Here is an 18,393-nt window from a genome sequence, read left to right on the forward strand (position 1 = left end):
AGATTAGAAGAGGCGTGAAACAAGGCTGGGTACTATCACCTATTCTTTCAATATAATCATAAACAAAATCATAAAAGAAACCACGAGCACTATGAACCTAGTTGATCTATCATCAAACAATAATAATATCAATCACCTAAGAATTATCTTGTACGCAGATGACCTGGTTTTAATTACCAAGTCAAGAGATGAGACAATACTTATTGATAAGATTAAATTTTTTGTTTCTACTGAGAGCCATTCTCTTTTTGGTATTTGGCTATGATTTAAGTTATTATAGGCGTGGGAAATTGCATTTTTGAAATCCGACCAGCATCCCTCTAGCGATTTGGTAGGGAAGGGCCGGATTATTCTAGCTATGTTTGAGCAGATTGTATCATTGTAGGCTGTTTTCAAAACTGAAGCATTTATGTTGGTAAAGTGCCATTTGGGAGTTTGTTCTGGAGCTGCGCGTGTTGTACTATAGATGCGCCTGGTGTTATTGTTTCTCCACTCCTCACTTTGTATCTTTATATGCGCTTTAATTAACCTGTGATCTGATATATTTATATTTAGGATGGCCTTTACATCTGCAAACCAGCTGTGGATATTAGATAGAAAGAAGTCAATTTGGGAGGAGTGTCCACCTCTTGAGAGGGTCATGAGGTGGATAGGTTTATGTTTAAAAAAAGTATTTTCGATTTTTAAATTGTTGTCTAAACATATTTGGAGAAGTTTTTTCCCATCCTTGTCATTACTGTTGTAAACTGTTGTGTTACCTATAGTTTTACTAATTTTGTACATTATAATGACCTATTTTAGTGTTAAAATCTCCCATCGCTATAATGTTGTATCTTTTAGGCAAGGAGCTTATCACACTTTCCAGATGTTCCAAGAATATCATTCTTTCTGTAAGTTTTGGAAGGATGTAAACATTGAGGAGAATTGTGGGTTTGTAAGCGGTATTCAGGTATAGAACTGCAATTCTTTCAGTCATGGGGACAAATTTTATAATGTATTTTTGGAGTTTATTTTTGATATGAAAAGCCACACCTGACCATTTGTTGTCCGTAGTTCAAGAGCTGTAGTATATGAAATTTGTAAATTGGGCCGAATGATTGTCGGGGGAGTGGGTATCCTGTAATCCAATTATGTCAGTGAAGGATAGAAGTGTCATAAGAATTGACATTTTGTCTTTGATGCCACTTATATTTAGGGTAGCTAATAAAAGATTTCAAGCAACTAATCCTTATAATTGCCTTATTCATTTATATCTGTTTGTTTTCTAAAGTTTAAATATTTTATCAAATGACTCCAACATAATTGGATTACAGGAAACTCACTCCCCCGACAACCATTCGGCCCAATTTACAAATTTCATATACTACAGCTCTGGAACCACGGACAACAAATGGTCAGGTGTGGCCTTTCTTATCAAAAATAAACTCCAAAAATACATCATAAAATTTGTCCCCATGACTGAAAAAATTGCAGTTCTATACCTGAATACCGCCTACAAACCCACAATTCTCCTTAATGTTTACGTCCCTCCAAAACTTACAGAAAGAATGATATTCTTGGAACATCTGGAAAGTGTGATAAGCTCCTTGCCTAAAAGATACAACATTATAGCGATGGGAGATTTTAACACTAAAATAGGTCATGATATAATATACAAAGTTAGTAAAACTATAGATAACACAACAGTTTACAACAGTAATGACAAGGATGGGAAAAAACTTCTCCAAATATGTTTAGACAACAATTTAAAAATCGAAAATACTTTTTTTAAACATAAACCTCTCCACCTCATGAGCCTCTCAGGAGGTGGACGCTCCTCCCAAATTGAGGATGGGAAAAAACTTCTTCAAATATGTTTAGACAACAATTTAAAAATCGAAAATACTTTTATTAAACATAAACCTCTCCACCTCATGACCCTCTCGAGAGGTGGACACTCCTCCCAAATTGACTTCTTTCTCAGCTGGTTTGCAGATGTAAAGGCCATCCTAAATATATCAGATCACAGGTTAAATAAAGCGCATATAAAGATACAAAGTGAGGAGTGGAGAAACAATAACACCAGGCGCATCTATAGTACAACACGCGCAGCTCCAGAACAAACTCCCAAATGGCACTTTACCAACATAAATGCTTCCGTTTTGAAAACAGCCTACAATGATACAATCTGCTCAAACATAGCTAGAATAATCCGGCCCTTCCCTACCAAATCGCTAGAGGGATGCTGGTCGGATTTCAAAAATGCAATTTCCCACGCCTATAATAACTTAAATCATAGCCAAATACCAAAAAGAGAGGCTCTCAGTAGAAACAAAAAATTTAATCTTATCAATAAGTATTGTCTCATCTCTTGACTTGGTAATTAAAACCAGGTCATCTGCGTACGAGATAATTCTTAGGTGATTGATATTATTATTGTTTGATGATAGATCAACTAGGTTCATAGTGCTCGTGGTTTCTTTTATGATTTTGTTTATGATTATATTGAAAAGAATAGGTGATAGTATGCAGCCTTGTTTCACGCCTCTTCTAATCTTGAAGTAAGGTGAGAAAGTTTGGCATAGCTGTAACTGGCCTAAGAGTTGTTATAATGGTATTATACTTACTCTACATGGAGGAAACAAATACATAGACCCTGAAGAGCAAATGGCTATCTGGACAGACTTCTATGTCAGCTTTTGAATCCAGGATTCCTTCTAAGATAGCGGGCTTCCAACAGCCAGGCTTGCCATTACCCCACTCCGATTTCTCCCTCATAGAAATCAACAAAGCCATAAACAAGCTAAAAAACAATAGAGCTCCAGGCTCTGACGGGATTAGAAACGAGCATATGAAAAAACCCCCGATGATTGGAATAAATCAACAATCGGCAACTTCCCCGAAAAACCCCAAAACAAATATAAGTGAATAAGGCAATTATAAAGATTAATTGCCTGAAAGGTTTTGTTTATAATGAAGAGTATGGAGTGAAAAGTGTAAGTGTTATGTAAGTGTTAAAGAGTATATATCTTTTCTTTGGAGAATCATGAACACCTTTGAAACTGTATAAGTGAGAGCAATGGTTCTGTAATCTCCGAACGATGAAGGGTGGGGTTTTTGGGGGAAGTTGCAGATTGTTGATTTATTCCAATCATCGGGGGTTTTGCCTGAATGCCATATTTTTGTGAATATGGCTAATAAATCCTCATTTACCTAAACCTTGATATAACTATCCAAAACATACTTAACTTATGCTATCATCCCTCTAAGCTAATATTTTTAAGTAAATAAGGCAGTTTTTTTTAACACAATAAATCAATATTTATAATAAATCAATATTTATAATAAATAAACAAATCTATATAGATCATAAACCTAAAATCAACCAATACCCCTCCCTATAATATACATTTTCGGGTATGGGCTTTTCTCTCTCTTCTTGTTTCCCGTAGGCGATTAAGCAAGTGGAATTTGTTATAATAAAAATCAATAAAATATTACTAATATGTATTGTTTATGTGACTCTGATCTTAGTAAAAATGCAATTCCTTAGTGACTTCTGAGAATGAGAAGATACATAGAGTGAGACAGGAAATAATTTAAGAAATGTATTAAATTATATTAACAATTGGTTAGAAAAGAGCCCCCAAATAAATTATAAATAAATGTAATACATTGATTTTTAAATTAAATTCATTAAAAAAATATCTTTTCAATAAATATCGCGCCACCGAACGCCAATGAAAAAATTAAAAAATACCGCCGCCGTCGATTGAGGCATTGGCGCATAGGTCTAGTTGGATCATACGTTAAAAGGAGTGTTAAAATATTGAAAACCACCTATTTTGGATCATGATCTTCCCAATTTAGTAACAGTTGATTGTATGAAAAAGGCAAGTAGGTCAATTTACTAGCCAAATTCAATCAATTGACTGAAAGAGTATGACCTGGTCAAATACTCCAAAATATAATAGGTGAATAATTGACATAATTCACTAATGTGTATTTAAAGCATGCTTATATATCTAATTAGATGACAATATTTAAAAATACATGTATCATCACGAAGGCATCAATTTAATTATAATAAAATAATTAACTTCATATTAAAGAATTATATTTTAAATTCTAAGGAATTCTTAGAAATTCTAAATATTCATAAATACTCTCAAATGAAGTCAGTTTCGGTGGTCTCTCTTTTTTACCCCCACACTCAAAAGCATTCAATTTCTCAGAGATCGATATCTTCAAAACCAAAGAGATTAAAGACAGACATATTAAACCTTGTCTTTCGTTGCATGGGATGCAAATACTTTTTATGGGATAATAGATGGGATAAATTTATCCCTTATATTTCATCAATAAATATTTAGATAGCTAAGAGGTCTGCAAATTGCAAAATTTTCATCTGGTCTGGCCCAGTGGGAATTTGTTTAATTTCTGGCCTAGTTAAATCTTTTGCCTGGTCTGGCCCAGTTTTAATTTTTTAGTTTTACTAAAATTGCCCAGCCTGGCCCAGTTTTTAATGTTTATTTTAAATACAAGACTTAAATCAAGATAAATGTTGCTGAACACCTTTAATATTATTTATAAAGGCGTTAATGTCATATTATATTTTGATTTTACATGTCCATTTAAATGTTTTTTATTTTGATGTGTCAATTTAACATATTACCGATTAATAGATTTGACCAAGTATATATATGAGATTATGAATACAAAATAGATTATTGAAATTTAAAGAAAATAAAAGATTAAATTATTCTTTCATATATCGACCAAATCTCAGTGCAAGACAACCCCTCTTGTATCAAAGATGAATAAGTCTGGCCTGGGAATTGCAGATCTCTGTAACTAATATATTTTACACAAATTGGAATAAAAATTCTGAAGTAAAAGATTGGGGTTCATTAATTATAAATGATATTAAAAATTATCAATATTGTTTAATTGATTTAAATATGTATTTATGACTGCCAATAGGAATGATTATTTTGCTTTTGAAATTTTCTGTTAGACATTTCTGTCTATACCTATATCTCACTTAATTTAAAGAAAGTAAATTCCAAAAAATATTAAAGCATATAATTGAAATAAAAAAATTTTTTTTTTACATTTTTTCAAGTTTGAGATACTTCTTAAAGTAAACAAAAACAATCTTGTTTTGTGATATAATTGCAATCACATTATAAATATTTGTTCCTTTATATCTTTTAAAACTCAAAAATATTTCTCATATGATGATGGTAATGCAGAATCATCATCAAAATCATCACTACTCTCTAATGTAATAAACAGGGATACGAACCCGGCAAACCTTTTGCCCGAGTTCACTTTGGGTTCGGTTTAAGGTTAAAAAATAGGTAGGTTTGGTTTGGGTTTGGTTCAGGAAAATATTTTTGAATCCGGGTTTGGTTCTGGGTTCAGCTCAGGTTTAAGAATTTTTGAATTGATAAAAAAAATATTCTATATTTAAATCATAATTAAAAAACTAGACATAAATTTGGTATAAAAAATAAATTTTTTATTTTATTTATAGGCAAAATATAGTTAAAAATACAAAGCAGAGTCATGTATAGATTTAAAAAATTTTATTTAGATGTATTTCTTTAAATTAACAATATCCAATATAATAATTTTTACTTTGACTTGTTCACTTTCATTTTCCTCAAATTAATAATCTTTGAGAAAAAGTTAAAAATTAAAAATAAATGGTAAATAAATTTAATTGTTTAAAATTTATTAACAATCCAATAGGAATCTTTGAGAATAAATTTAAAAAAATTTAAAAATGGAGTAAATGAATTAAGTTGTTTAAAATTTATTCACTTCACTTAAATGGAAATTTAAAAATATTATAAAATGTCATGTAAATTATTAATATTTGTATTTACATACAAATATCTTATATTAATTTAAACAATACACTAAACCCGGTTGAACCAGTTCAGGGTTTTGAAAATTTTTTAAACCGAGGTTCAGGTTCATTTTGGGTTCAAATTCCCAAAAACCTGGTTTTCTTCTCCAGGTTTGGGTTTGGTTAGAACTCCTGATAATAAAAGTAGGCATAAAAACCCATTTTATCAAAAAACATTTTTTTATTGCTATTACAACTCTTATAGATAATATAATATACAAATATTTTTGCTCAAATTTTTCAACATCACAATCATCTTAAATTTAATTGACCAATATTTTGTTGGAAATTTTTCATTTTCAAAATCATTATATCACACTCATTTTGTTATTGAGTCTATTTAAAAAAATTAACTTATATATTTTTTAGCCTTTGTTTCACAACATCAATAAATTCACAAACTTTCAAAACTTTAGTGAAAATAAATAAATTATCTTAAATATAAAAATATGTCCAAAATATGATTTTGGAAAATTTTATACTAGTTTTATTGATAAAGGATCCTCTTTGTATTGGGAATTTTTATTTCATTTAATTTCATGTTTTTGTTCGTTTCTCATACAATGCTAAATAAGAGCAAAATTAACATAGCCAACAGAATCCTTCTATAATCAAAACTTTTATTTAATCAGGTATGGGCTTTTTACCTATCCTCTTATTTCCCATGTGAATTTAAGTGGCTATGACTCTTGTTAGCCTAGGTAACTGTGGCCTACCCAAAAAACATGGCTGATCCTTCCTTTATTTATTCCCAGTAATTTTTTTTATTGCAGTTTATGGTTTTTTCTGAAAAAATCAAGCATTACTCTGTTGTATATATAACTCTGTTATAATGCATAGGTCTAGGTACTTAATATCATGTAAAAATTTATCATACAATTATTAAAATTTGCAAAAGTTTTGAAATTCAAATTATTTTTAAATGGTTTTCTGAAATTATTTAAATTTAACAACTGATTGATTCTATATTCACTTTCTTAAACTTAAATATAATAAGAATATACATTTATATATTTCAAAAAATATATAATTATCAAGATTTTGTTTATAAATGTAAGGTTAAATATATGTCTTACAGTAGGTGGCGCCACTCCCGGCATTGTAATGTTCATGTAAGAAAGATCATTTGCATGAGAATCTCCTAAAATTAACTGGACTATGTTGTAAAATAGAGTACCAATCATAAAATATTTATAATAATTTTTAACGTGAAGCATTTATGCGGATAAAAGATGATAATTAAAAGGCTAAGATTATATTAATAATAAAAAGGGCAATCAAGCCATAAGGAGTTGAGTCATATGTTTTATCATATTTGGTCTATTTACCGCTGCATTTATAGTACCGCGTTATCTCCAAGCGTCGTAATTCAGTTTTCAAAAAAGATAAAATTAGAGATAATTATTTTATATAACATATAAGAAAAATCATACACTATTCGGTATTATTTTTTTTTCTATTAAGAGTTTCTCGCCAAAATATTTTGAGATTTATGTTGAAATATTTTATTGACTCTCTACTACAAGTGTTTATATAAGCGGAAGGGGGGGGGGGTAGGAACAGTTTGTATCCAATTTTTTGAGGGTTGAAGAATGTCTGCGCTTAAAATGGATATAGGACATAAATATTGGAAGGTTATTTAGATGAAATAGACAAAATAATTGCTGTAAAAATTAATACTTTTATAATAGACCTATTATAATATAATAATATTGCTAATCATCGACCAAGTCTATATATTGCATACAATCATAGATATTAATTTTGCAAAGTTTTACTTTTATTTTTTTATACGCTAAGCTGTATTTTATTTCCCTTCAAATTTTAAATCTTTTCTATTGTAATGTCTATGTCAACTCGTTTTCCAAATGTGCACAGAGATATGGAGCACCCGAGTGGTTTGAAAGGAAATTTTATCGATGTCCTCGCTTAATATTAATGGTTTAATGAATAAATTAACATCGCGATACAGGAGACCCACTCAAAAGATAATAATATGGCTACCTTTAATAACTTTGAAATGTATAGTTCTGGCACCATTTCCAATAATTGGTGGGGGGTTGCTTTCTTTATCAGCAAAAGATTATGCAAATGGATAAATTTATGCCCATTTCTGCGAGATGCTGTTTACTATACGTGAATACCTGCTTCAGGCAAATAATCTTAGTTAATGTCTATGCCCCGCCTAGAAGAAACTAACGGCTCGCATTCCTTGATGACCTCGAAAACATTGTAAACTCTCTTCCTAGGAGTCGTAATTTGATAAACCTTGGGGATTTAAATACTAGTATCGGAAAAGATGATTCCTTTATTTAGAGATGGGGTAATTGGGAATGCAGCTCTCTCTCAATTAAACAGTGATGACAGTAGGAAGTTATTGGAGATGTGCAGGAGTCCTCAAGGTTGAAAATACTTTCTTTTCACACAGCGAATCGAACACCCTAACCTTCAGTAGAAATAATATCAAATCTCAGATCGATTTTATCATCTCGAACATTCATAGCTGGTTCATCGATGTAAAAGTAATGCCTAATATTAACATTTCTGATCATAACTTAATAAAAGCCAGTATTACTGTGAGAAATTTATGGGGAAACTCTCAGCGTCCTTCTCTTCATCCCCAGCCTAGATACCTGTCCTGGAAGAGGAATGCAACACACCTGCAACGTCCTGCAGTCAAACTACAGCTCGATCTAATCTTAAATGATAGGGAGGCAACTTTATTATCCTCATCGGAGTCTCAATCTGTCGAAGAATGTTGGGCGTCTTTCAAAAACAACTTGTTTGATGCCTGCAATCATCTCCCTAACATCAACATTTCTCCACCAAGACAGGAATGGCTATCCGATGACACCATATGATAGCTCAACTCAAGCTACAAGGAGAGCGCGATGGTCACTTATGGACCTCAATTCATAGACTCCTAAGGAAAGATAGAAGGATCTTTATTGCTAAAAAGACTTTTGAGATAGACAGGGATATGAGGGAGAATAGAACTTTCGACGCCTACAAGAAACTAAATTACTTTTGTAAAGCCAATGTGTTCAAGACACTTCCAACTATAAGAATGGATAATAACAAGTTAATTACTGACCCCGACGAACAGATGGCGTTATGGCTGGACCACTATATGGGAGTCTTTGATTCTAGGAGGCCTACCTTAATCCCATCCACTAGTCAAAGTGTTGGACAATTGGACGCAAAATTTTCATTGGCTGAAATTGTGGCCGCTATTAAGAAGCTTAGGAATAATAAATCTCCGGGTAGGGATAACATTACAGGAGAACATCTGAAAGCATCTCTCTTGGCGATCTCTCGGTACTTACTGCCTTTGTTTAACAAGATATGGTTGACTGGGATGATGCCAGTGGATTGGAATAAGACTATCTTTTGCAACTTCCCGAAAATTCCAAATCCATCTAAATTCAAGGATTATAGAGCCATCGCTCTCACGTCTATTGCATCAAAAGTTTTTATGGTTCTTTTAAAAAACCGCATTCTTTCCTCTACACCAAACCTTTTGTCTAAATACATTTGTGCTTACCGTCCAGGTAGAAATATAAACGAACCAATATTAGCTTTAAAGATTATAATGCAGAAATGTCAGAAGTAAAAATTACCTTTTTACTTTATTTTTATTGACTTTAAACGTGCTTTTTATAATGTTAACCATGATGCGCTTTGGAAGATTTTAACCGAATGTAGCATTGACTCTAATATTATAAGGATCCTTAAAACACATTATAGTAGTCTTTTTGCCTCCTTAAAAATCTATAATAAGGTTTCTCCATCTTTTAGGACAAAGAAAGGGGTAAAACAAGGATGTGTTCTTTCCCCGCTATTGTTTAATATACTTATGAATAAAATCATAGTAGATACGATGGCTACTGCGAATCTCTTAGAATTAAGTTCCAGTCAGTTTTTTTTCTTGGAAAATTGGGTGATATCTTATGCTGACGACATAGTTTTGATAACAAAAAGTTTGGAAGAAGCCCAAAATTTGATCTCTATATTAAACTCCTTTAGTCTTAAGGTTGGCTTGGATATTAACTTTGATAAAACAGTGATAATGCCCTCGTCTCAGGCGCCTCTTCTGAATAATCTGGTGGTTGGGGGAAAGTTGGTTAAGGTGGTGAAATCCTTTAAATATCTAGGTGTAACCATTGACAATAAAGGTAGTTGCAAAGAAGAACTAAAAATTCGTTTACAAAATGCTAGAGGGGCTTTTTATAAATTTTTTAAACTGTGGAAAGCTAGAGAGATATCCGTTTTCACAAGACTCCGTATTTTCAACTCAACCATCATCCCGATTCTCTTTTATGGCGGTGATACATGGGAGAACCAAGACCGAAACTAGGAAATTACAAAAGTTTGTAAATAAATGCCTTAGAATAATAATTGGAATTTTCTACCTTAATATTATCTCAAATGAAAACCTTTGGAAGAAGTCAAACCATACCCAAGTTCACGTGTCTTTAAAAAAAGAAACGTCTTACTTTCTTTGCCCATATTTTGAGGAACCATAGCAACAATAGGCTCGTTATTGATGCCATTAATTATATTCCTTTAATGGGAAAACATATTGCAAATATAAGACATTATGGTTCTCTTGAAGGACATAATGGATCTAAACTTAAATTTGAAGCAGTTCCTAAGGCTAAATAAAAACAAAAAATCTATAAAAAAATTCCTAAAAATTAAATCGAACTACCTAAACCTCTCATAATTTTTTTTCTGTATTTCAGGTCATTTATTTTCTTCATCTTCTCAATTTTACCTCTTGACTTTGTCTTTCACCTTTTCTCTGAATTACTTACTTCACTCACTTTAGCTTTTATTTATCTTATTGACTTAATGTACTAATTTAAATCAGTCCGTCCCATATTTTTAATTACATATACGTTGTACTTCTATACCTTCCCATTATATGAGTTAAGATATATTAATGACATTTTGAGGAATAGTTTGTGATTTGCGTTTCCTATGTGGGCAAAAATATTTTTTCTTTGGCTCTTTTTAACTTAGTTTTTGGGTATGTTTTGTATTTTTCCATAGTTTTTGTGTAATATTTCTGGGGTAGAGGGTATCCTCTTTTGTTTATGAGACATTCATTTGTTTATAGTCATCTGTTTCTTTTCTTTTCTTTTCTTTTATTTTATTTTATTTTATTTTTAATTTATTTTTATTTATTTATTCTTTCTCTTCCCTAGTTTCTTTGGTCTCTCTAACATGTCCGCCCCCACCATAGACTAATATAGGAATAGTGGATGTGTCCTTAGTCTAGGAATCACCGATTTCTCTCTTATCTTCCATACTTTTTGTATACATTTAAAAGTTTCCACTCGCCTTTGTATTCTAATTTCTCTTCTTCTTTGCAACTACTTCTATTATTAAGTATATTTCTTAAATACATTGTGACTACATTTATCCTGTTCTAACTATAAGTTTTTGAAATGATTACTTGTTTTTCTTGGGAAAAATAAGAATAAAAAACTGTTTTTTTTTTAATTATTGCTAGTTAACTAGATATAACGTCTTTAACCTTTTCAAAACATTACATCTTAATTGGAGTCTACATATAATACATTGGTCGTTGCCAGTGTTTCTTCTTGTTTTTTATTTTTATGATCTTTATTTATTTGGGAGCGGCAAGAGTTTAGCCTTGTTTTACTCCTTTTTACCTTGGAGGTAGGGGATTCTCTTCGTCATTTAATTTCGAAGTACCCAAACATATATTAGTGGTTTTCTGGATCTGGAAGATGTTGGGGTCTTCCCTTTTCTGACAACGAAGCTGCATGGTTAACATTATCAATAGCTCTGCTATAATTTATAAATGTAAAGCAGAATGGGGTTTGTACCTACTTTTTCTGCATGATTATTTTTCTAAATTAATTTTTGGCTCCAGTATTTTCTTTTCTTGGCCTGTATATACTTATGTACTTTTTGGGGGAAATTTTGGTGTAGGTGATATGCTTGTGGTTTTTTGAGTGAACCAAAAAAAAATTTTTTTTTTCCATGCTACAGGATGTGATGGTTATAGCTCAATAACCCTTTAATTTCGGTGGTCTTAGTTTTTTTGGGTAGTTACTTAGGTGGGATTTGATCCATCCCACTGCAGTAATTCCGCTCTCCCATATTTTATTAAATGAAGGCAAATAGGTAGCGATATTGTTATAGGTGCTATTTTTGGTTTTTCTGCTGTGATATTATCTAGCCCCGGAGCTTCGTTTTTTCTTAGTCTTTGACCACTTGTTATTTCATTTATGGAGAAACCAGTCAACAGGGGGATGGCGAGGTTTGTAAATATGTTTGTTGGTAGAGTCTTTCCGTGAGTGATGGACTATCATATAACAATCAAGCCATAATGCCTTTTGTTAATCCTGGCCAACAATTACTTTTCCATTTCCTAAAACTTACAGAGCTGGTTCCTATTTCTGCGTCATAGTTTCCTTTCTCTCATATCTTTATCATTATCAAAGACCTTTTTCGCTATATAATCTATCTATCACTCCATAGAGTATCTTGTTTCTCTGAAAAAAGAAAAAAAAACCTTTGTTGTGTGGTGTTCGTTGCTGGATAGTCATAAACCGATTACTGACTAGTTTTGCCTTTTCACTGGAATCTTCACCTATTTAAACAATTTGCGGTAAACCCATTAGCTTTTTCTTATTTTCATGAATAAATTCTAATCTCAATTGATATGAACACATTCTCAATTATTGTTAGTAATTATAAAGGCTTACATTAGATGTTAAACTTAAAATTAGCCACCACCCACCCTTAAAGTAATTAAATTATCTTTGCAGTTCTTGGGTATAGGCTTTTGTTTTGCCCATTTCCTTTTGTTTATTAGCCTATAGACGTTTAACCAACAGTTCTCGGACTGTTGCGCGTACAAGTACGTGCGGCTTGCCCACAAACGTGTGAAGGGCTCCTCATTTTTCTCCCCTAAATTAACTATCCAGTTTGATGGATTTTTGAGGAAAACCTAGCGTAGCTCTGTTGTATCCACAACCAGAGGGCGAAAACGCTTTTATCACGTATCACGTAAATCTTTTTGCCATTCTTTTAAATGTAATTTAAGAGGGTTAGACATTCTCCTCAAACTCATATTAATGCCAAACAATATACTATATATGGGGGATTAGTCTAACATCTTTTAAACTTTGTGCAATGGATGATGGTTGTGCGTATGACGCAGATTGGGTCAGTACAGTGAATGATTGTATGTATGACGTAGATTAGGTCATGTTACAGTGAGGGTGAGTTGATATGGATGGGTGAGATGATATGAGAGGCCATAACTTTGAGGTAGTTGGAAGTTTGTCATAATGAGGGGAATCAGGCGCGTAACCAATGGGGGGTGGGAGTGGAGGGGGAAATCCCCCCATCTTGACTGTTTTCATAAATATCATTTTAAGCTAATAAAAATTATACCCCCCCCCCCAAATAAAATTTACAAATATTTGAATATCAATTTTCCAACATAAAACTTATTTTTTATAAATATATTTTATTAAAATTTCCTTCCTTGTATTCAAAAATATTAATAAAATGGAAAAATTTTTAGTCAAAGAGATTGAAATCAAATGGTAATTTATTTTATCATTAATTCAAAATTATTAGTGAGTTAGAATTAAAAAGTATTTTTATTAATATTTTAATTATTAATAAATATCTATAATTTTTTAAATATTTTTCATATTTACTTCCATTTTGTAGAACAGAAGAAATAAATACAAAGGTTAAATAAGGCTGAGCATGAAAAAAAAGTAATGTGTCGTCAGAGATATAATTATTGAATTCAATTGATCAATCAGATTTTGTCATTGCTACTAGTTGCATCAAGATATAATTTTCCTATAGCTCACTACTTTGTAGAAATTTACAAAAATCAAATTTAGATTTGGTTCAGATTATTGATTTGACGGAAAATATATATGAACAGCAGTGACGAGGCGTCAAGTTTACTACTTGGGAAGCAATCAAAAATTTTTTTTATTTTATTTATTAGTCAAACCATAAAAAATTAAGATTTATAAATAAGCGGAATTCGTCTTTGTTTTTGAGTAAAATGATCAAGTACTGAATTATAAAAGTTATTACTAGATTTTAAATTTTTCAATAATTTTTTTTCAATAGAAATCAAAGCTAGATTCGATAATCGATTTTGACTCATTCTGTTTGATTTGATTATTTTTAAAGATGAAAACCCCCGTTCTGCACTTGCTGTTGTTGCAGCCAGAGTTAATATGAATTTGCATAATTTAAAAAACTCTTTAAAACTTTTCATCAAATCGGTATTAATTAAAAATTCAAGTATTTCATAAACATTTTTTCACTTTCTAAATTCATCGTCACGAAACACTACCTTTAATTCGGTTTCCAGCTTGTGTAAGTCGAAAAATTGAGAATAAGTGTCTTAAATTGTCTAATAAATATTTTGGGAAATTTTGATTAAATATTTGAAATTTACTAATATCTAACAATTCGACGAATTTGATATTTTTTAATGTATCAAACCGAAAATCAATTTCATTGATTATAGTATCTATTATTTTAATTATCAAATTTTTATAAAATTCTCTTGTATTAGGCAATCCGGATCTATTACGTTTTTTATCTAAATTGTCTTCAATATTTTCCTTTACATTTAAATGTCTCCAAAAAACATCAAAGTTTTCTATGTTAGATTTAACTGAATTTCTGAAATCGTTAATACTTTTAAGACAATATGATACATCGTTAATTTTAGTTTGAAGTATATCAAATAATAAATCAGATTCTGGAAAAACTTTTTGAAAAAAATATAACAAAATTAGAAAATTTTCATCATTTAATATATTTAAATAGCCACGAGATGTTATTAGAACATCATTATCCTAAACAATATCAGATTCTTCATCAATCATACTTTCAAAAAAAACGACTAGATCCTTCAAATAATTGAAAACTGTTTGAACCAGCCGACCATTGTATTCCCATCTTGTTGGGGCTACTCGTGTTAATCTTTTTTAAACATATTTATCAAATTCTGCTGTACGCTTAGATGATGTACTAAAAAAACTGGCTAAACCAGATAAAGTTGCAAAAAAAACCTTACATTCTATTTTGCTGCAAGATTTTGATTTAACTTGTGGGCAAAACTATGAATATAAAGTGCAGAAGGATTGACGTCTCTAATTTTTCTTGCAGTCCATGTGAATCATCTGACATAACAGCTGCGCCATCATAACTTTGACCTATCAATTTTTTCATAATTTTATTATCATTCAAAAATTTTATGACAAATTTTGATAAAGAATTAGCATCACGATGCATTGTAACATCAAAGAATTCAATAAATCTTTCATATAATGTCCCGTTATTTAAAACATATCGAAGAAATACAGCCAGTTGGAATTTATTATTTATATCAATTGTTTCATCTAATATTATTGTTATAAATTCCGTTTCTTCCAATTCATCTAATATTTTTTGGTGTAAGACATATGAAATGGAATTAATTAAATCATTTTGAATATCACTAGTTAGTCCAATAAAAGTTGTACTATTTTCTAAATGATGTTTTAATAGCAAATTTTCTTCCGCGAGCAAATAAATTAATTCAATATAATTTCCTCTATTTACTGAATTAGGTGATTCATCATCACCACGGAATGCGAGCTGCTGAACTCCAAGAAAACATATAGAATTGATTAAAATTTTTAATATTTCTCTATTTGATTTAACTTTCGAATTATGCTGTTCGATTGATATTTTGCGCATCAAATCTATCATATTACCAATACGAATTTCGCCAAATGTTTTTAATTAAATCATCAACTGCAAATGAGCTGTTGAATCTTCATGTCGTTTAACTGCCTTTGAAAAAATATTCATATCCGAAAATCCTCTATCATTCCAAACATATTTTTCCTTTGGGAATAATAAGCATGACTAACAATATAGAGAATTAGAAAAATTACGAATGCAAGATTTTATTTCTTTTTTTAAATTTCTTAAAATTGGCTTTGGTCTTCCTTTTTCAATAATTAATTTTTTGGTATCAAAATTTCTTGATCTAAACGATAATATTAATAAATTTTCAATAATACAATTACAATTATTAAACATTAATTTAAAGAAAAAAAATTTTTTTTTAAAAAGTAAGAAAAAAATTTATTTTTCTTTTATAAAAGAATAAGCAATTTTTTATTTGCTTCCACAATGCTTATTTTTTAATCGTAAAATTAAACAATATCATAACATGATTTTCTATTTATTTATTGAAAAAATAAGCAATATTAGATTAGCTTCCCTCTTGTATATTTTTTTTAACGTAATAAAAAAATTACACCAAAAAAATATCGTATGAATCATGATTTATTAGTGTATTTATTATAGGAAAATAATCAATATTAAATTTGCTTCCATCATTTTTTATCATAGTAAATATAATAGTAAATTTTTTTACTTAGTAAAAATAATAGTAAATTTTTGAACGTAGTAAAAATAATAATAAATTTTTTAACGTAAATTTTTTATCGTAGTAAAATATTATAAATCTTTTTAACGTTATGAAAAATATATTAATTATTTTAAGGAAGTAATTTTATATTTTTTTAGCATAGTATAAAGATTATATTAAGTTTATCTAAGAATTTTGTAAAAAAATTTTCAAGGGAAGTAATGCTTCCCTTGCTTCTATGGACGCTTCGTCCCTGATGAACAGGTAGATACAATAAGAATGAATGTATATGAATATTTTCATAATATTTATCTAGACGTTGAATCGAAGGCTAAATTATATATTGAGATGTAAAATAAAAATTGGCTCAACTGAAGAATATTATAAAATCATTTTCATCCCATTCTTAGATACTTTTTATAGCAAATAAAAGTACGGTTTTTAGATAAAAAACAAGTCTTTAGCAATCTTCAAGTTATATTACCCAAAGATCCTTCTTCGTTTTCTAATGCCACTATTGGTAAAATTAAATATTTAGCAAAAATTTATTCCTATGATATTGATACTGAAATAAATTTAATCAGTGAATTCGAATTATGGTATAAATATTTACTACGTTTAGTTATTTTACCAGAGCATGCTATTGATGCACTCAATCGGTGTAAAGTAACATTGACTCAATTTCCTAATATTTTGAAGTTGTTTTATATTCTTGCATGTTTACCTATTACAACATGTACGAATGAAAGGACTTTTTCCAACTTGAGAAGGTTGAAAACATATTTACGAAATAATACATCCGAATCTCGGCTAAATGGTTTAGCTCTGTTAAATATCCACATAGATTTGGTTCCAACGACAAACGAAATTCTTGATGAATTGGCAACATTCCAACGAAAATTAAAAATCACATTATAATTATAGTATTTAATAAAAAAATTTGTATAATATATTTGACTTTTTTATTTTATATATTATTATACTTGGATTCTTAGAGTTATACTCAAACTTTTTGTACTAATACACAAATTCCTTAATTTTTAAACGCTACTTTATTTATCTTTCTTGTATATATTAAAAACATATAATAATATAATTTCCGCAATTTTTACAAAACAATATTATACAATATTAAATCTCTATTTTTCTATAATACGAACACAAATAAACATATATTTTTAATAATAATAAAAAAAATAAACAATTACTGGACATGTACCCCCCTTTCAAGATAAAACATGGGGTACATGCAGGGTTGCCAGGTCAAAGTTTTCAAATTGCATGAGAAATTTGTTACATTGCGGGAGAAATATATAAATTGTGGTAAAATATAGACATTGCTAAAAAAAAATTTCTTCTGTCGGGATTTTGAATTGACTTAGTTATCCGCCTATTCTTTTTATAATAATTTTTATAATACAAAGTCATTAACTATTTTTTAAATAAAATAGTTGATTATAGTACTAGACAAAATTTTTTAAATACTATTTTTATTATTAAAATAACATCTTGATTTATTAAAATATATTAATTTTATAAAAAAACAAACGATTTTAATTTTTCAATGTAAAAAAAATATATTTTATGAAGTCCCGCAAAACTACCACAATTGGAAATCTATCCTGTGTTTGTTTGTGTATAATATTAAATTATTAAATTATGAAACATGCTATTTGGGTTAGGTAGTTAACTTCACAAATTCTTATAATCATAAATATTTTTATATATAATAATTATAAAACAAATTCTTATCATTACAGAATTTATCGATGATAATTTCAAATTGGCATATTAAATGCAAAATAATCGGCATTTTGGGAACTATTAGTTTGGTATGATGCGAATGTATAAATTTTCGATATTGCGATTCGTAGTCAATTTACCATACCATAACAGTCATTCTACATTTTTACACTTGAAAAAGCGGGCTAAAGAGGGAAAAATCTGCAAAATACCGCTAAAGGAGATATTGGGAATGAAGCCCCATATATTATATGTAAAGTTTAAAAATAACTATTATAACTTTAAAAAAACAAATTAGCATCTC

General features: G+C 29.8%; 1 protein-coding gene across 3 annotated transcripts in view; it reads right to left on the bottom strand.

Moving 5' to 3' along the window:
- Positions 1-7,233, bottom strand: part of LOC135923321 (uncharacterized) — a 39,890-nt gene extending 32,657 nt beyond the window's left edge. For 2 of the 3 annotated variants that reach the window (XM_065458004.1, XM_065458003.1), the window contains exon 1: positions 6,973-7,233. In XM_065458004.1, the coding sequence (XP_065314076.1) occupies positions 6,973-7,113 (141 nt within the window). In that variant the 5' untranslated portion in view covers positions 7,114-7,233. The remainder of the gene's footprint in view (positions 1-6,972) is intronic. The other variant, XM_065458005.1, reaches the window with a different exon arrangement.
- Between the last annotated feature and the right edge of the window lie 11,160 nt (positions 7,234-18,393).

The sequence above is a fragment of the Gordionus sp. m RMFG-2023 genome, chromosome 2, assembly GCF_954871325.1.
Source record: "Gordionus sp. m RMFG-2023 chromosome 2, tfGorSpeb1-WG-v2, whole genome shotgun sequence".
In the NCBI taxonomy this organism is placed as follows: Eukaryota; Metazoa; Nematomorpha; class Gordioida; order Chordodea; family Parachordodidae; genus Gordionus; species Gordionus sp. m RMFG-2023.